The sequence below is a fragment of the Aethina tumida genome, chromosome 7 (assembly GCF_024364675.1).
Source record: "Aethina tumida isolate Nest 87 chromosome 7, icAetTumi1.1, whole genome shotgun sequence".
Taxonomy (NCBI): domain Eukaryota; kingdom Metazoa; phylum Arthropoda; class Insecta; order Coleoptera; family Nitidulidae; genus Aethina; species Aethina tumida.
The window spans coordinates 1,643,725-1,664,127 of NC_065441.1; the positions used below are offsets into that span (position 1 = coordinate 1,643,725).

A 20,403-nucleotide genomic window follows, 5' to 3' on the forward strand; every position below is an offset into this window, starting at 1 on the left:
CTTTTCAAAGTGTCGACGATCGCTTCTTGTTTACCCCTAAGGTCTTAATTAATTAACGTTAACCTGCTAGAAAAAATCTAAAAACCAACTATTAATAACATCCACGAGAATAAAATTATTATTAATTACAATTTTCGTTCCCTTTCAGGATCCGAGATTAAGACAAATAGTGACGATGGGTTCTCAAGACACGTTAGAAGAGAAAACGGTGACGGTTTGTTGTGCGAACGATTTCGTGAACATAACGTACATAAATTTCTGCTGTACGCGTAAGGAAATCGCAAGATTGTGGTCGGACGCGTTGATGAGTCTAGCCTACAACCTGAACCAGATCCACGGGACCGCCGTCACCTACTTGAGGAAGGCGCACACCAAACTCACCCTCATGACGGACAAAACGAACAAAATACCGGTCAAAAAGTTAGTCCAAACCAAAATGTTTGAATTATTTATTAGTGTTTCTGTATTTTAGCGTGCTGAAAATGTTTGCGCAAAGCAGAGACGACAAAAAAAGAGTGGAAACGGTGCTGCAAGAGCTGCACATGCCCCACGGCAAAAACGACGCCATCAATCCGGAGAAGTTCACGTTCGCCGACTTTTTTCGATTCTACAAATCGTTGACGCAACGGACGGAAGTTGAACGGATATTCCACGAGCTGTAAGTCACCACTAGAACGACGATAAAACAATGCAACTGATTAACGATTGCAATTGCAGATCTGGAGGTAAACCGACTATGTCTGCGTCGCAGATTGTCGACTTCCTGAACCAGAAGCAGCGTGACCCGCGGCTGAACGAGATTCTGCATCCGTATGCGAACACGGACCGGGCGAAGGACGTGGTCAACACTTACGAGCCGATAGCCGCGAACAAAGAGAAGGAAATGTTGTCCTGGGAAGGTTTTCTCAGATACCTCGTGTCCGAAGACAACAACATCATGGCGCAGAGCAAGCTGGACTTGCAGGACGAGATGGACCAGCCTCTGGCTCATTATTTCATCAACTCATCACACAATACTTATTTGACAGGTCACCAGTTGACGGGGAAGTCCAGCACAGAGATGTACAGGCAATGTCTACTGTCGGGATGCAGGTACTATTTCTGTCATATATTCGTTTTATAAATTGTTTAATTCATGTAATGATTAGATGTGTGGAACTGGACTTTTGGAACGGAAGATCTGAGGAGCCGGTGATCGTACACGGTTACACTTTGGTACCGGACATTTCGGCGAAGGAAGTTCTGGAAGCGATAGCCGAAAGCGCCTTTAAAACGTCAGATTATCCCGTTGTCTTGTCGTTCGAGAACCACTGCAATCCCCGGCAGCAGGCCAAAATTGCCAACTATTGCAGGGAAATTTTCGGGGACATGTTGTTGGACGCGCCTCTGGAGTCGCACAAATTAGAACCGGGCACCAGTTTGCCGCCACCGTCTCTGCTAAAAAGGAAGATCATCATCAAGAACAAAAAGAAACATCACCATCATCACCATAGGCGAACGGTGACGCCGTCGCCGGAAGCGCAGACAGAACCGACAGGTAACGGCGACATCCCCCATCCTCCGCCGCTGCAACAGCGACAGGGTTCCAAAGAGTCGACGGAGACTGAGGGTGAGGAGTCGAGCAGCGAGGAGGAAGGCGAGGCGATAGAGACGGAGGCGCCCACCGAGGAAACGACCAAGGATAAGGCTTCCGCAGCTTCCGAAACGGAAGCTGGTGCAGAAATTTCAGCGTTGGTCAACTACGTACAACCTGTGCACTTTTCCAATTTCGAAAACGCTAAAAGTGAGTCTAATGGCATTAAATTACAATAATGTGTGACTGCTTTGTATAATTTTAGAGAAGAATAGGAGTTATGAAATGTCGTCGTTCGACGAACGGCAAGCGACGGCCTTGTTGAAGGAGTCGCCTGTCCAATTCGTGAATTACAACAAGCATCAACTAAGTAGAGTCTATCCGGCTGGCACAAGGTAACATTAGGCATTAATTAACAATTACAAAAAAATTTATTGTTGTTTTAGGTTTGATTCCTCGAATTTTATGCCGCAAGTTTATTGGAACGCAGGTTGTCAGTTGGTGGCGCTAAATTTCCAAACCTTAGATCTGGCAATGCAACTAAATCTAGGCATTTTTGAATACAACTTCCGGTGCGGTTACCTACTGAAACCGGAATTCATGCGACGCACCGATCGTAGGTTTAATCCGTTCGCTGAGAGCACTGTAGATGGTATCATAGCAGGTAATCATTGTCCTACAATAGTTACAATAATTCTTTATTATTTATGGTCTTTCCCTTTAGGTACTGTTGAAATAACTGTGATATCTGGACAATTTTTGACTGATAAGAGAGTTGGGACTTACGTAGAAGTAGAGATGTATGGACTGCCGGCCGACACAGTAAGGAAAAGGTTCAAAACTAAAGTGGTGCCAAACAACGGCATCAATCCTATCTATGACGAAGAACCGTTCGTTTTTAAAAAGGTATCAATTGCATGATTCATTTAATTATTGAACATAAAAACACATTTTATTCATAGGTCGTCCTTCCTGACCTAGCCTCGATTCGAATCGTCGCTTATGAAGACTCGGGCAAGTTTATAGGTCACCGAGTGTTGCCAGTCGTCGGTTTGTGTCCAGGTTACCGTCATGTTAGTCTAAGAACTGAAATCGGGCAACCTTTGCCATTAGCCACGTTATTCCTCCTCGTGGTTGTAAAGGATTACGTTCCAGACAGCTTCTCTGACTTTGCCGAAGCTTTGGCCAATCCTATAAAATACCAGAGCGAACAGGACAAAAGAACGGAACAACTGGCGAAGCTGACAGACGACATGGAACCAATCGAAGGTGATGAAGATCAAAAGAAGAACACTCTGTCCAAGGTCATGAGAGAACAAGCCACAAACGGTAAATATTTGAACACATCAAGGTAACAGTATTTATAATATCATTAATTTTTTTGGTAACAGGAAGTCCAATTCAAAGGCCGTCAATAACAACTGGCGCAGGTTCCGTGGACATCGCAACAGAAAACGATTTACCCTTAATCACACCCTCCACAAATCCAATTACAATTGTGCCGATGCCCGAAACCAATTCGGTTTCTAAAACCGTTGAGGTTAAAGAAGAAAAACTGGAAGAGATAGTGGCGGAACCTTTGGAAAAAATACTCGACAACAAACTTATAAAGGAGAAAAAACAGGAGCTGGACAAAAAACTGGAGAATCTTAGAAAGAAGCACGAGAAGAAGAAAATGACATTGCAGTCGCAGAAATCCAGCGACTTTCCTGAGAAACGTTCCAAGCTGACCAACATGAAGTTGATTAAACGGCTGAGCAGCAAAAACATGTAAGTTTTAACTTGAATTCGCCGTCGTATCGCTTTTAAATGTCACTTTCATTTTTTTTTTTGTTTATACGAAGAGGTCACATTTTTTCACCGAAACAAAATTGTCCTTGTAGTCTCAAGTTTAGATCTATCATTCACTCACTTTTGCTAGACACACTCTTTCACAAAATACGTTGACGTGCATCTGTGAAGTTATGAATTTGATGGGTTCCATAAAGTTTAGGTAGGAGGGAGAGTTACAGACGGTTTGAGAAGTTCGAAGAGGATTTTGGAGTTGTACGAAAGGAGTCGTTTAATGGGTATGGAATTTTGTTTGTATTTACTAACCGTGATTTCATTAATAAAATTAAAAATGAACAGTGTGTTTTTAATATTAACTTTATAACTTCACAACGTGCGTTAACCCACCGAAACTCGCTTCGTGATTCGAAACACAAATTAATCATATAATTAATAAAACGTTCAAAATTTTGTTGAATTCCCGATCAAAATTGTGATGTGGTGTGTTTGTAAGCGCGGACAACAATCAGATCTCGTGTTCTGACCGACAAATTGGCGTATGGAGGTTGTGCCCGAAATGGTGAGTGTCTGTGTATAGCATTTGGCAACCGACGAACTTTTGCACGTTTCTACCTACTTCTTTATCTTTTATCTGCACTTCGGTTCATCCATTTGTTCTTTTATACCGTTGTTTCTCTGTATATGTTGTTCTAACGCACCCAACACCACTACACACAATTTTAACTATTATTTTTATCCTAAAAACGTTTCTACGCAAGTCAAGAATGATCCTTCAAGGACTTTTTTACTGTTACGTGTAACTAACATTGGTACGTGTTTTTGATGTTTAATTTTAATCTACACTAACAAGTTCGTTGATGGTCAAAGATTCATGAACTTACAGCGTAAACCACCAACAGCATGTTTATATGATACTCTGCTCTAAGAAATTAACGCACCACACCAATAAAAATTGATTATTATTAATATTTTATAAAAAATTAAATTGTACACTCTTTGTATAGTTAGGTACAAAATAGGTTTTTATTTATAATTATTTCAAAAATCTTAAAAAATACTGTTTTTCTAAAAAAAAAAAAATTTGATGTTTATAAAAAGTAAAAATTTGAGCTTAATATAGGGTATTTCCATCTCTACAACAAATGACAGCCACACATCTTCTGTTCATACTCAAAATCTCCCAAATTTGGACCTAAAAAAGGGGCATATGGCACGACATGTTTTTATAGAATATCTAAAATGTAACGCTCAGCATTAGGGTTCCTATTATTTATCCAACAAATTGGTACGTGCTGTTAAAGTAGGGGACGGGGCAACTGCCGAATATACTGGTTCAGCACCGTCGGAAATGCACGAGCTTGTGGGAATGCCTACCCACACCATAATTTAGCCCCCACTAAATAAGTATTTAAGAAGCTATATTCAGCATATCACAAACCGTTGTCACAAAGTTAAAAATCTCAAAACGATTTGGATCAGGAGCTGTACCCTGACCTGGTCTCCTAGTATGGTCACCAGTTCCCACAAAATTATAGGTGGTGCGTCAATTTCTTGGAACAGTATATAAAAAATTAAAACAACTTGTAAATAACTTCCTTTAAAAAGCAATTTGTGTGCCTCAAAACAGTAATTTGTATGTTCGTTCATTTCTTTCAGTGTTACTGGTGTCTTCTCAACTGAATCCACAAGCGCAGAACCTTTGACGAGCGTCGCGGACGGTCCCGAAACCAGCGGAAGCGACGGTGAGAAACCAGTCCTTCCCCGAAGCCACTCCGAACGATTGTTGGCCATCAACAAGGAGTTCGTGGCCCAGGAGAAGGAACTCAGAGAAAAATACCACGAGGTGATCTACAACCTGGCGGACAAAGTCATGAAAACGTCGCAGTGCAATCAGATAAAGGCGCTGAAGGTTAACTAATTGACTCCGCATTTTGATTGTTAATTAATGAGGTGTGTTTCAGGATCAATTCGAGAAGGAGACGACGGATCTGATGAGACGGCTGCAGGCGGACCACAGGGAGGAGGTGAAGCAGCTGGCGAAAAAACATCGAAACCGCGAACAGTTCACGAGGGTGAAACGCGAAGCGGTCACCGCCGTGGTGGGCAGAGGTGTTTCGGAGCGCGAGAAGCTCGACCAGTTGTTCGAGAATCGTCGGGACGAGTTGCTTAAACAGCACGAAATGGTCAAGGAAGCCCTCAGTGAACACAGAGCCAAAGTAACACCGATAGAATTGTAACGACGATTGTTCGTAATCGACTTGTGTTTTAGGCCAAATCAGCGTTGTGTAAGGAGTTTGAGACTCGTCTGGCGCGTGTGGACGGCGAAACTAGCGGGGCCTGTTGCTAAATGTTAACTGCTCACGTCCGGCGAACGGATTTTGGTAACGTACACGTCGCTACGCCCCGCAATTTGATGGCGGGGGTCGAAAGACACACACACTCTCACTTGACAATCAAATAGTAAGGTGAAACCATTTTTAATCGCTAAAGAATGTCCTCATGTCTTGTTAATATGTAACTAGGTACACAACACACACAAATTGATGAATTTTAGTCTAGACCGTATCGATGTTCGTTGTTATTTGTGATAGTAGCGATTAGTGAACCAATACAACTAATTTTGGGACCTTGTGTAATTCATCCAAAGCGATAACATCGGCGATGGAAGTATGTGTCCGTCGCTTTTAAACATATGACAATAAATATATTACTGGGTTTGTTGCACTGTGGTCGCCTCACACAATCTTTTTATTTATTTAAAAATAAAATATATAAAACACTAAATGATGTAATAATCAACATTGGATTTTTCGTTTAAAGTTGTTTGGTTCAATTAAATTATATTATATAAATAATATGGTAATTAGTAGTCTCGTTGGAATAAAATAAATTCTATAAGTAAAATATAATTAACCAACACATGGTAAATGGGCCTAAACTTTTAAAATAATTATTATACAAATAAGTAGATCTCATCAAATCACTTGTTGAACGTGAAAGTGCTGCTACAAGGAAACAATGCCAATGTTATGTTACATTTTGCTTTGGATAACTACATAAAGTACAAAACTAGACCATTATTTAACTAAACTAAAAAATAGCTTATTAACATTACTCTTAGATAAAGGAAGAATCGTGCCAGTTTATTTAATTGTATACGTCAAAGCTTTCAGAAGCAAAGTTTGCATTTACCCGTTATGTTTAGAGTTAGATCTGATGATAAAACGTGTGTATCAGATTCAATTATCACTCGCAACTTTGTACTGATATGCATATCTAACAGAGTTTTAGACAATAGCCAAAACTTTCACGTGATAATTGTTGGTTAAAACCAGTGATTTTTGTTAGTTCTGTATTAAATGTGTTCGAATCGATACATAACAGCAAATGTCTCTATCATATGACACCAAAAGAATGCAATAAGAAAAACTAACACGTTTGTTGCGTTTAATGGTTTTAAGTAGTCCTGAATTTTGTCTCTCACTTGTAGAATTATTACTATGTGTAATCTGTGTAATTAGCGAACAAGGATAATTTATACACGTCAGGCACAAAATATACATTTATTTATTAAAACTCTAGTCATGATTTTTTGTTTTTAGGAAAAGGTGCTTGTATGTTTTTCAAAAAGTATTAAAAACCATGGAATAATTAGTGAAATGTATTAATTAATAATTTGTACATAGATAAACAGGCTTGTGGTCCGAGTCAAGTTGTTGAATCCGATCACAAGGACTTTCGCTTGACACTGTGTTAGCGGTCCAGGACGGATTTACGTTGGAACGTTGTCGTGATGATACTTCGCACAAATTCCAGTATAAAATCATCAATGCACAAAGCAAATGACCGCAACGATTCTGGGCGTAAATAAGTCTTTTGGGCCGCGTTTGCTGTACAGACTTAGAAACTTTATCTTGTATATAGTGTTCATAATTTATTTGAATATATGTATCATATACATAGCGAGTATATAAAATTTGTTTATATTAACTTTGAAAATGCATAGTACGTACTTATTAACTGATGTTGCCAAATTTTATCGATGATAAGTGTTTCGAAATTGTTGGCGTTCAAACTGACTGGTTTGAATGTTGATGATATTGCTGAGTTTTTAGCAACTTGCCTTAACTATTAGTTATATCTTGAGTGTGCGGATTCTTTAGGACTTCCCTTTTAGTTCGACCTCCACACAAGAGACAGGATTATGTGATTTATGTTACTAGTCCAGTCATTATAGGGAGTTCACTTCGGAAATCGACATACCCAGCTATAAACTCGTATAAACTTATATTTTGACATCCCAAAAGTTGTCTCAAAATTCACACATGATAGGATGGCCGCAACTTAAAAAATCAAAAGTCTAAAGTCACAAAAATCGATTTTTTGTACATTTTTTGTAAATATCTCGGTTCCTATGGGTTTTACGCTACTTGTATTTCTTATCAATATTGTAGAAAATTAAATTCTCTACAACTTTTGTTTTAAACATTTTTTCAAACGTTGAACCGTTGTCGAGATAGATGGCAAATACAAGTAGCGTAAAAACCATAGGAAACTAGATATTTACAAAAAATGATCAAAAAATCAATTTTTGTGACTTTTGACCTCCAACTTTTTAATTTGCGACTATCCTATCATGTGTGAATTTTGAGACAAGTTTTGGGATGTCAAAATATAAGTTTATACGAGTTTCGATTTCCGAGATATTCACCTAATTTTGACTAAGATGACCGGACTAAACGGAATTTCGCACAGTCGCAGTCAGTTACCCGCTCGAGCTAATTTCGAAATTATTTGATGTTGCTAAAATAGTGTTTGTTGCTAATTGTTAAACATAAGTGGTTGTTATATGAAGTAGTAAATTTAGACATAGGCTGCATACAAGTATGACAGTCTTGATAAAAGTACGCAATAGATTTAGGAGTATTCCAGTTTCGTTTCGACTTGGTTTTTCGTTTAGAGGTTCTGATATTTGTCACTCAATGTTATCGGCCTATCTAAATATTAACTACTGAGTTGTGTACGTGAGAATCGTTAGGTTTTTTCCAAGTTTATTTGTGTATGTGTTACATGGATCTAGTCACATTAATTTATGCTGAAACCGTCCAAGAAAATGTTGATTTCCTTGAACGGTTTTCGCTCCAATCATAATACTCATACCAGTATCCAACAAGGACTAATCTTTTATCATCACTTAATAAAAATATTAAATTAAAACACGTCCCGTTTGGTGAATGAGGACGATTTTCTGCCAGTCTGACCAAAATACTCTAGGAGTAGATTTTTCTAAATCCCACCTTGTTGAATACACGTTTAAAAACTCATATAATTTTATTAATACATTCCATCATGTTTAGAGACGTTTATAATGTTCTGTGTAACTCGATTATTTTTTTCGATATGTTCGTCAATCTCGATTTTTCTATTTTTCCAACTTGTGCCTTTTAACCATGAATAATTTTTAATTGTACACTGTTCTTTATTATCTAAGTCATGTATTACATGTGTTTACTATCATGTTATTGTCTAAATAGATTTATGTGCTATGAATTTGTGTTTTATTTATTTTACCCCTCCATTTTTAGTACAATGTGCATAAATAAAACGTGATTTAAGCAATATTCCTATTATATTTATTTTATATTTATTACTTTTTTACAATGTTTTGGGTTTCTGGATTATATTTACCTTATTTACATAAAGGTATTATTTTAAACATTCTTCGAATCTAAAAATTAATTACAATAAATAATATTCATTAAAACTAACAAACTATCTACTAGACTAGTATACAATATTTACTTATTTAAATACAATAAACCTACTTATAAATACATATAATAATATTATATATTATTTTTCTTCTTAAGTACTAATGACTAGACTCGCACTCGATTGAAAATTTTACTTTTCAATGAAGAATCATTTCGAACGGAATCAAAACTTTTAAAACAGAAAACTTTTACAACTAGTTAACGTACTACTAAATCTACAAAATCACCAACAATAATAATAACAGTAAATATCAACGGAAAGTCAACTTAATCCTACTCTTAACATTATTGTTAGTTACTTAAACCTACTTATGTACTCTTCTTTGGTAAACTAGCCGTGTTGGGTTTTTCGAAATGTATTTCAAAAAACCTCGAAAAACGTCGAACTAAAAATATGATATGTCAAATAAAAATCACATTTTCACATTTAATTATTAATCGTATCCTTAAAAGGTAATGATACATTTATATGACTCACTCATGACTAACTGTTCATCATCAAAGCAACAGAGGGTGTGTTGTTTAATGACTGAAAACACCCCCAGTCTCTGATAATTGTATAGTGTTATTTCTAGCCTTAAACCTATTTTTAACTATCGATCAGTATTGTCGTTCAATAAAAATGTGCAATTTTCTATACATATAACATATATATGTTGTACCATAAATATATTTTACGTCTTGCGAAAAAGCTTCTCTCCAGTAGGTTCCCAAATATAAATATATTATCCTCTATTGTTACTTTACTTATTATAATATTCCACGAACAACGAAAGCCTGACAAACACATTTGAGCACAGTGAATTCGAAACAACTGGAATGTATTCGAAATCGGGAGGGACACAAGATCCATGGTCCAAAAACTATAAATAATTACAGCTCCAAAACTACCATTATAATCCTACTTAGGCACACACAATTACTATAGATTTCCACCGAAAAGAGGAACGTGTACGTTTTTATCATTTTTTGGATATAAAAAATAAAATGGGAAGTACTTAATCGCTATCCGAACTGGACTCTTCGACCACCGGTGGCGGTTTTTCCTTCTCCTCTTTCTGGGCCGGCTTTTGCACGAAGGTTGCCGACGCGTACGCGTTCGGGTTCTCACCTTCCGTGTGCTCGATACCCACTCTAAAAATCAACCAAATTAATTAAAGAAGAAAATGTAGGAGGAAATATTTACCTGTATTCGTGTCGGGCTAAATATCGAACGTATTTCTCTGGCGGTTCGTCGCTGTCGGAGTTCTGCAAGCTCACGCTCCTGCAAGTCGTGTGACTGACTTGAGTGGCAGGCATTGTGAACTCCACGTAGCAGTACTCGGCCAATTTTTCAGGAATTTGATCGTAACTAGTCAAGGCTATTCTGCACACCATGTTGTGAGTTGTGTACGCTCCCTGCCCTTCTTTCGGTAACCTGGGGCACCTCCAGACTATAGCCCTGTGTTGGTGCTCGTATTTAGCTTGTCCGGAAGTTACTTCGATCAAGTTTTCCTGTAAAGTTTCCATTGTTCCCAATATACGTTCTATGCCCTTAATTTTACCAGTTCTGCAATCGAAATTAATGAATAATCTATTGGTAATCGTCGTGTCGTTTAAAGTTTACCTTCTGTGTGCAGACTTGACAGATCCGTATCGGAAGTGTTTTTCGACGCGGAACAAGTATATCCAGCACTCCGGAATTGGAAATCTAATCATAACATCTTCGCAAGGAATCTGGCCCAGTTTCCTAGAAGCGAAGCCAGGCACTAATACATCAGCCTTCAGTTCTACCCTGGTTCCCGTCACACAAATCTGCGCCTTCAATTGAAGGGGCAGCTCTCTGTTTTTGGGTGGACGCACCCTGAACCTCATCAGTTCTATGTAACAAGCATCTGGTGGTTTAAATCTACAAAATAAAATGGTTAGATTTTAATCTTAGTTAATTGAGAATTAATTACTTGATTATATGAGTTTTTTCGTAGTCTTCCTGTTGAATGCACGAGTGGAATTCTACATCCTCCAAACGAATCCATTCTTCAGTGACAACTGGAATAATATCGTGCCTTCCTACTACTTCCTTACCCTGTCTTCGCATGTCGTTTACTCCTAATTCAATGTCAGGCATTCCAGTCAAAAAACCAAGGAAGAACAATCTAACTCTTGCAATCTGCTTCTCAATGTGACCTTTAAGGGAATGGTATAAAACTAAGCATTATTAACAAATAAATTTTTACCATCTGCATCTTGTTCCACGTAGAGCTCATCTACAGCAGTGATTTGCACCTCCTCCATTTTGTAATGCAAAGCTCGATCCCTGTGAGCTTGGAGCTTAAACAAAGCTTCCTCGATGCTAACCGAAAACTGTTTCAAATCCTCATAGTTCAAGGATCCGAGTTTCATCAACTGCGAAACTTGAGGTGCGTGTTCAACCGGCAATCCTAGCTTCTTCAAATCACTACCGAACTCTTTTACTCCTAAAATAAAATCAACATAAAACAAAATAAAAATGCAAGAAGAAATCGAAAACTCACCTTGATAGTCGCCCTGAATCGCGTACGCAGCAAACTGGCTTAATTTATTGGTGATTCTTTCGGCTTTTTTGACCTGACCAGGTCTGACGCCGGGTCTCTCCTTGTAGAAAATGTATTGCAGTTTGATTGTGAATATTTTTCCGAATTGATCGTACTGTTGGGCTCCGATCTCGGACACGGAATAACAAGGTTGCAACGGCAGCTCTTGGAAAGGATCTTTGTCGCCTTTCTGATTGTAGAGTTGGAGTAGAACGCAATCTTGTTGGTGGGAAAGACACACGAAAATCTTCTTCCAGAATCTTTGTCCTGTGATTTTCTTCTTGTTCGGTTGCCTCAGCAGCATCTCCCAACCGTCTCCATCATAATCGATCCTAGGGAACGGTTCAAGGGGTTGGGAAACGTCTTCGTCGAATAATGGTGTTGGTGGCGTCTCCTGAGAGTCGCTTCTCTTCATGTCAGGAGCTATAATAACATTGTAAGTTAAGTGAAAGTTATTTTTAATGGAAAACTTACCATAAGGTAGGGCTGATTCTTGTTGTTGAGTGGTGGCCATTTCCGATTGATCAAAGGGATTGAATCTCGGAGAAGTATCAGTGAAGGCTGCTTGTACTTGTGCAGGAGGTGGTGCGATGACCGGCATTATTCCAGAAGAGAATTCTTCATTAGTTTTTGGCCTATAACATTTAAAAATTAGTTTCAACACATTTATTTTTAGATGTGTGCACTTACCTAATGATGACAGAAAAATCTTTCTCTTCGTCACTTTCTTGTGAACCACTCTTACTAACCCTACAAGGTGTGCTTTGGGGTACAACAGGAGGTTCTTGAAGGGCAAGAAAAGCATCAAACGACTCCTCGTTACCAAAACCCGATGAACTGTCGAAGTTTCCTCCAGCTTCATTACCCCACGCATCGTTCCCAGAAAAAGCGTCGAAGGCGCCGTTCTTGTTCTCATCCTTTCCAGCCGAATCGAATTTTTTGGCAAAGGCATCGAATTCATCCGGATTTTCACTGCCAAAGCCACCAAAAGCATCAGGTTGTTGTTTTTGTGGAGGAGCAACATTACCGAAAGCGAAATTGTCTTGTACAGCTGGTTGGGTGATTGTCTTGTCGAATCCAAATGAGTCTTGTACAATCGGTTGGGTCGTCTCCACTTGAGTAGCGAACCCGTACGTATCTTGTACAACTGAGGGAGTAGTATTGTCCGTTTGAAAACCGAATGTATCTTGAATTTGAGCCTCTTGGTTGGCATTATCGTTGACAAGTCCGAACGTGTCGTTTTGAGTCGCGTTTGTTCCGAAAATGTCCATTGGTTGACTGGGAGGAGCGACAGTCTCCGGTTGGAAAACATTGTTGTCCAATGGAGTGAGATCCTGTTGAATTACACTTGGAGGTTTCACGGGGCTGATGGTGTCTTGATTTGTTTCGTCTGGAGCGGCGAACGGATTAAAAGTCACGCTCGAGACCGATCCCTTGCTTTGACTGTCGCTCGTGTCCATCTGCAAGTCGTTTTGCGAAGGTTCGGGCGAAACAAAACTGTCTTTGGTCTCTTGAAGAACCGGAGCTGGAGGAGAGACATCGTTGATGACAGTTTCGGGTATCTCATTTTCATTCAGTTCGGTATCTATTTCCGGTTCTACTGCGTCGAAGAGCAAATCTCGCACCTTTTCTTGTTTTGGGGTGTTGTAGAGGTTTAAAATGTCTGCTTTGGAAGCCACCGGTTTTTGCATTGGAACGTTGTCATCACCGAACATGTCCATCATTTCGTGGTTCGGTTGGGGGTGTGGTGGAACTTTCGGCGGTGGAGGCTTAGGTGGTGCCTAAAAGATCCAATCTAATAATAATTGTTTGTCAAAATTTATAAATAACTTACCTGGTGAACGGGGAAGCCCGCATCGTGACTGACGGCAGGTGGTGGCGGTTTTTGAGGAGGTTGCGGCCTTGGTGGCCTAACAGGAGGTGTAGGTCTAGCCGGAGGATCGTGCTTTGGAATTTCGGCCGCAATTTGAGGTTGAAACACTTGTTGTGGTTCTTGGGTAGGCGGATTTTGATTGACGTCGTTTCCCAACGATAGAAGATCTTCTGTATTGGACTGTGATTGAGGTGGTTTACTATCGCTAACATCCAATAAATCACCAAAGTTTGTTTCCGGAGTAGGGCTTGGAGAATGCAAATCTCGCATCGAGACTGGACTTGGAGTACGAGTAGGTGGGATCTTGTCCAAGAGATGAGAACTGGTTGCGTCCATTGCTCCCATAACTGACATTAATAGATCCTGCGTCTCCTTGGGGGGTCTTGGAGGTGGTGGAGGTCTTGCTGGACTGTTACTGGTCATGTCGTGAGTGTACTTTAAATCCAGACCAGTAGGTTTTTGTATAGCTGTGGTGTTCATCAGAACGTCCGGTTGAACCGTCGTGGTATCCGTAAAGAAATTTTGCTGACTTGCGGTTACTGTTACCGGTTCGTTCATGAAAAAGTTTTGTTGACTTCCACTTGTGAAATCAACGAAGGTGTTCGTCGTTTCAATATTGCTTTGGGTGTGTGGAATCTCTCCTTCCGCCGGTTCCAAATCCATAGGGTCGAATGCAAAAGGATTCGTGGAATTATTGGAGGCCATCGAAGTGGCCGTTTGCGACATGAATGGATTATCCATCGTGGCGTTGCCATCTTGAAAATCGTCCCCTTCCAACAGGAAGGGATTTGATGCAGGCGCCTGGTTTGCCGAATAATCATCTTCGGCGAACAAAAATGGATTCGCCGCCATTGTTTTAGTTTATCAGTTCGTTTTCTATAAGTTTCAGTTCTGTTTTGCCAGGTTGTATGTTGCTGGCTATACTTGTATCAAAGGGATCAAAATCGTCTGCATCCAAATCAAAACTTACAGGGCTCAAGGGTTTTTGAGCTAAAATGTCACTGGAGTGAGCCAAAAGATCAACCTTTGGTTGTTGAGGGACTGGTATATCCCTCGGGTTAAAGTCCGGACTGGAAACTGTGGCAGGGCCCGCTGATATCAATTCACTTTCAAGAAGTTTCAGTTCAGTTTTTCCTGGCAATATATTACTGGCAATGGATGTGTCAAATGGATCGACATAAGAAATTTCTTCGAAATTATTGGTTTCAGCAGCTGGTGTCAAAACTTTGGCGTGTATATCGTTATCAACTGCCAGAAGATCAACTGGCTCTTCCTTTTTTGGTTCCTGAACAACCGTAGGGTCGTGTATGCCTTCTATGGTTTGTTGAACTTTAGCAATAGCAACCTTTTTCTCGTCCCTCGGATCAAAATCTTGATCAGAAATGCTTAAGTTCCTTTCTACGTTGGGGTCAAACAACTCGTTTTCAATTAACTTCAGTTCTGCCTTACCAGGTGCCAACTTACTCACGAACGATGTATCAAATGGATCCTCCAATTCTTCCGGAGACAGTACTTGTTCTGGCACGGAATTCTTTCGGACGTAAAACGGCGTTAGAGGCTTGACCACTTTGTGTTCCAAGTCTGTTTGGGTCGGAGAAGGAATGTCAAACGACACTGTTTTACCTACATTCAGCACCTCCGGTCGTGACACGGAACGTTCTCGAGGTTCCCCGGCTCTGGGATCGAACTCATCGTCGCTGACCGAAGTCCTCTCAACTCTAATGTCACCTAAGAGTTCACGTTCGAGGAATTTTAATTCGGTTTGTCCTGGTTGTTTGGCGGTTTCAACAATCGAAGTATCGAAGGGATCGCGGTATTCTATATAATCGTCGTTTAGTGATGGTTTCAGTGGGTCATTCCCGAGTTGCGATAAATCAGTGTTGCTGCCTCCGAGTAAGTCTTTGTGGGCTGGTTCGAGAGTATTTGTGGTTAGTTTATCTTTGGGGACAGTTTTTAGAAGAGTCGCAAGTTTATCTTCCGCTCTGGGATTGAAATCTAAGTCTTCGTTCAAAACTTCGTTTTCTATAATCTTTAGCTCAGCTTTTCCAGGAAGTAGATTGTCGGCGAAAGTTGTGTCAAAGGGATCAACTTCTTTTTCTTCTTCTTCTTCAACTGCAGGTTCGGTTCCTTCGAAGGCGTTCCAATTTTCAACACTGGTTTGTGGTTGAGGAACAACAGGTAAGTCTGTGATGACTTTAGCAGGTTTAGATAGACTTTCAGCGGCTAATGCTGCAAACTCTTCATCATCCTCGTCTTCGATTGCTGCAGACGATTTGATGACATCGAATTCCGCTACCAAATTGGATTGAACGGATTTTGTCTCTTCAACAACTGGAGTTCTGATCGGATGAAGGGTTTTACTGAGATCTATCGGTTCATCCGGGATTGGAATTTCGTCATCGTCAAGGAGAGTTTTCACCACCTGTTCAGGAGTCGCTGGAAAGATAACATGGAAATGTGCAATAATTATGCTACTTAATTCAACTTCAAAAAGATTTAGACGCGAGGCACACGAGTAAGATTAATTTGCCTCGTTCCAGACAATGCATAATTAATTCCGGTCGATTTCTTTGACAAGTCAAATAACCGAAGGATGAGGACAAAAAGGACCAGGAGATAATAGAGTATAATATATAGACCGCCTCGCCATTTACCAATAGGAAACATTTAATTAAACTTTTTAAATATAATTTTTAATAATAAATGCAAATAAATATAATAAAAATTAAATGAAGTACCTTGTTCAGCTGCTGATATAGAGTTGGCGTTATCGTCGAAACTTCCAAGAAGTAAATCCTTTTCTTTGAGTATCTGTCGCCTGTGGGAAACAGGTCTTTGAGTCGCACAAGTCGGAAGTTGTACTCTTCCTGTTAATACTTCTACTGCAGCCCCTAAAGGCACGAGTTTCTTCCCCTTTCTTTCAACAGCTGGCCCTGTAATAATACCAATTAATTCTGAAATTAATGTTGGATATAAATGAAGTAATTTATACCTAAGATTGCTCTTTCAGCATAAGAAGTATCAAACGGATCGTCCCCTTCCTCTTTGGTAGGAGATTCAGGTATGTAAGCTAGCTTGACTTCACCAGCAGCGATAGCATCAATGTATCCAGTATCAAAAATATCGTCCTCATCCTCCTCCTCGGACTCCGATTCAACAATTTGTACAATCCCAAGATTCGCTTCGGCGGCCGCCTCCTCCTGTTCCTGTTCCTCCTTCTCCCGTTTCTCCTTCTCTTCCTCCGCCCTTAATTCTTCTTCGTGTCTCTGTACTTCACTGGGAGGCGGTACGCGTTGGAAGAACGAGGTGCTCTTGATGCGATCTAAGTCTCCCTGGGTCTTCTTGAGGATATCGTCGACGCCGGAGGTGAGGGCGAGGAACTTCTTCCACTCCTCGTTTTGACCGCCAGGCGCTGGTGCGACTTCTTCAGTCGGATGGGCCTGGTGTTCTTTACGATAGGCCTCTAGTTCTTCCGGTTTGAAGAGCTCGTCCTCTTTATGTTTGGATTTTTTACCTTTTTTCTTCTTTTTCAGGCCTTTGGTTATCTTGTGCATTATCCGGGTCAAAAGGCATCGAGGCTTCTAAACAAAATCGATACCGATACATTTCAAAAAATGTTGGTACAATTAAATTTAATATAATCATAAATTAAATGTTTTATGTTAACAAGAACAAGAAAATGGCATTTCATTAATATCAATGTGAAAATGAAATGTTGAACTGAAATGTAATTTAATTTGATAAAACACGTATTAAATAAAATTAATCAGGCTTCTTTCAAACTAATACATATAAAACATAAAACACCATATAAATTACCCACACTTCAACGTGATCGCGAACCCTTTTAATACCTATTTTAAATTACAACAAATTATTATCTGATTTTACAACCCCACCTGTTCTAAATGTCAAAGTTACAACATTTGTTTCTGCACAATTCATCAATTTTTCCAAGACTTACAGGAAGCTTCGCTTCGTCAATTGAAGACCCAAACTGGTAATAAATCTTAATATTTACCTCAAAACATGTAGTAATCGGTAGAAATAACGGTCTGAAAGTGAACGCACAGAGAGAATGGTAATAGTGATTCAGCGAACGGTTTGATAAACGACGAGGGGGAGACCGTCGTCGCGACGCCACGGAACGGACCGACGCACTATTGATTTTCCAAGGGGAATCGGCCGCACGTCATACTCCTACAATACCAACCGGACTCGGAATGCAAAACGAAATTTCCACCCATGAAACTGTTACATCTCGATTGGATAATGGACCCCATTAAATAATCAAAACGGCAACGCGACTAATTGTAAATCTTAAAGCGCACTATTTCGCGTCTTGAGGCGCACTTGCGGCTCGTTGGGAAATTCGTCACGTAAAATGCGGTTTACTCACTTTTTGGGCCTCATAACTGCTACTCTACTGGTGATTTTGATTGGGAACTCCGTGTTTTGTCACATAGTGCGGTTTGGGCTCCTTTTTTGGCCGTCGCAACAATTGATCGCACCGGGGAAGGTAAACTTCAAGAACTGGAAGATAGGTCACTTCTGTGAACTCTTATTGATTGTGCGCAGTTTGATCGCGACTGCGATCAGACGTCTGCCAAATATTTCAATCAGTCCCTTCAAATTTTCTTATTAACATTTTATAAACGCAATTTTATTGTGAATTATACGTATAATCAATTTTAAAATTTAACTCATTCGTTCTGTTCGTTCTGTTAACTTATTTAACAAATAAATGATAAATATCAAATTGGATGTATTTATACCCATATATTTTAATTTCCACTCGCCATATTTGAGGCATTAGTATATATGTTTATATTTTCCAATCAGCTTTTAAATGAATTGAAATTTAAAAGTTCCCCATCGGTTAGGCAACCCATTATACAACAAATAATAATGCGTGTTGTAATTTTGAATACAAAATCAAAATATTCTCAAAACCACTCACTTTAAAAACACAATTTTAATAAGAATATACGTATAATTAATTTTAAAATTTATGTCAATTGTTCTGTTTATTTATTTGTTATGTAGGAATACTGTTTAATATTATTTAACATAGAATTAATTAAATTAGGATGTATGAATATCCATATAAATCTAATTTGATATTTTTCTTTAATGAGGTTTTAAACGAAATAAAATTTATAAGTATCTTGATGCTTAGGCAACGCAGATTACACCAATATACAAAAACGTGCGTTCTGATTTAGATACAAATCAAAATATAGTCTAAAATATTTTTAAACTCATAAAGTGTCATTACAATTAAGTGAATATAAATATTTAATTACCCTAATATATATTAAAATAGTTGTTTATATTTATAATAATCATGTATTTTTATAAATATGAATATACATTTTTTTAATTAGATGTATGTAAGTATACCCCAATAATAGACGCGTTGCAACAAAATGGTGGCTTCTTATTTTTCAAGTAATAATAATTGTAAATAATTGTTTAGTATTAACTAAAAAACTTACATATGTTTTACTCTTTTAGGATATTCGATTTCTGACCCAACATGCTATAATTTTTTAAGTAAAATGTCTTCGGAAATTCGATCACGGATGTGATTTTTAGTATGTATTGTTTATATTTTACGTCGCGATTTTTTGCAATAATTATTATAATATATATTGTTACTGCTGTACCAGATCAAATATTGTGTATTGGTGAGTAGAATTTTTAATATTAAGGTTATTTTATTCATCCTCTTTACATGATTTTTATACATATATTTCGGTTTTTACACCTATTATAAACTTAGTTTTGTTTCTACAGGGTGTTTTTTGAATTTTCTAAACTAGTTTAAATGGATGCAGGCAAATTTAAGTAGCAATGTAACAACATCTATTTACTGGATTGGGATTTGCAAATTTTCTAATAAACAATATTTATTTATTAATAAGTTAACTTAAAATTTGTTTAAATAATGTTCATAAAAGCTTAATGATGTCAATTCAAAACTAATATTTCAAATATTACAGAGCCTGTGATATTTTTCAACATTATTTTAATTTGTTTTCTTTTATAAAATATATTGTATGTGAATAAAATACTCTAAAATAAAATGTTTACTATGTTGATCTAACAGAAAAGTGATTGCAAATATGTAACCCATATTACACTCTCCGAGATTCATTACAAAATTCCCAAAAATTACTGGGACACAGAGATACCACCTATTGCGTGTGAAAAGGATTTATTTAACTTATTTTTGTACTCTGTTTAGAAATGCAAGAAACAAATAAAATTTAGTAAATATAGATTTTAGGGGATTACCCTACTTTCTGTAATCAAAGAAACCCAAAAAATAAATTGTATTTTTTTTTAAATTGTAAGTGGCAATACGACGAGATTTTCTTATAGGGAAGGTTACTAATTATCTTCATTTTTTTATTCTTGTAATAACTCCGTGTTTCGCAAAGTTTTGAAGGAATAAAATGTTTCCTCCTTTCTGTCTTGTTTTTCACGTCATGGCTTCATGAACACTTCGGAGCTCTTCCTGGTGTTCTATGAAAGATGATCCATGTGTTAGTTTGGAATTTAATTATGACCCTTCAGGAGCGGGTAAAAAACACATTAAATAAACTAAGTGTATTAGCAGATAATGAATTATTATATTATATAGTAGGACAAGTGTTTGACCCGTGTGAATTTAGAGAGAGACATCACGCATGACAGAGACAGTAGAAGTCTGTTCCATAGTGCGACTTACTGTCTCTAATGCACACGATGTCTCTTTTAGGATTCAGATGTATAATTTATTTATTTATTTAATTGGATAGCTTAGTAGAACATCAGAAATAAAAATGCGTTAAA

The 20,403-nt window shown here is 38.3% G+C and overlaps 2 protein-coding genes across 4 annotated transcripts in view; one reads left to right on the forward strand and one right to left on the reverse strand.

The window, feature by feature from the left end:
• The window catches only part of LOC109606177 (1-phosphatidylinositol 4,5-bisphosphate phosphodiesterase classes I and II-like), a 40,448-nt gene extending 31,534 nt beyond the window's left edge, over positions 1 to 8,914 (forward strand). Inside the window, exons 3-16 of one of the 3 annotated variants that reach the window (XR_007548742.1) lie at positions 149 to 420; positions 473 to 658; positions 718 to 1,092; positions 1,149 to 1,783; positions 1,839 to 1,968; positions 2,020 to 2,237; positions 2,298 to 2,479; positions 2,536 to 2,902; positions 2,965 to 3,343; positions 3,562 to 3,642; positions 5,021 to 5,273; positions 5,326 to 5,580; positions 5,634 to 5,824; positions 5,887 to 8,914. Coding sequence is in view for 2 of the 3 variants with exons in the window: in XM_049970239.1 (XP_049826196.1) it covers positions 149 to 420; positions 473 to 658; positions 718 to 1,092; positions 1,149 to 1,783; positions 1,839 to 1,968; positions 2,020 to 2,237; positions 2,298 to 2,479; positions 2,536 to 2,902; positions 2,965 to 3,343; positions 3,562 to 3,642; positions 5,021 to 5,273; positions 5,326 to 5,580; positions 5,634 to 5,711 (3,411 nt within the window). In the remaining variant the exon portion in view is untranslated. Of the gene's footprint in view, positions 1 to 148; positions 421 to 472; positions 659 to 717; positions 1,093 to 1,148; positions 1,784 to 1,838; positions 1,969 to 2,019; positions 2,238 to 2,297; positions 2,480 to 2,535; positions 2,903 to 2,964; positions 3,344 to 3,561; positions 3,643 to 5,020; positions 5,274 to 5,325; positions 5,581 to 5,633 lie in introns of all 3 variants that reach the window. The other 2 variants (XM_049970239.1, XM_049970240.1) reach the window with 2 other exon arrangements.
• A 119-nt stretch (positions 8,915 to 9,033) lies between these two features.
• Positions 9,034 to 18,094, reverse strand: LOC109601379 (protein stoned-B-like). Its single transcript, XM_049970241.1, is given in 13 exon segments — positions 9,034 to 10,272; positions 10,325 to 10,687; positions 10,745 to 11,026; positions 11,079 to 11,304; positions 11,355 to 11,594; positions 11,652 to 12,113; positions 12,165 to 12,325; positions 12,381 to 13,471; positions 13,525 to 14,421; positions 14,423 to 15,999; positions 16,302 to 16,496; positions 16,556 to 17,144; positions 17,963 to 18,094. Coding segments are annotated over 12 exon segments (6,192 nt in total). The 5' UTR covers positions 17,118 to 17,144; positions 17,963 to 18,094; the 3' UTR covers positions 9,034 to 10,136.
• Between the last annotated feature and the right edge of the window lie 2,309 nt (positions 18,095 to 20,403).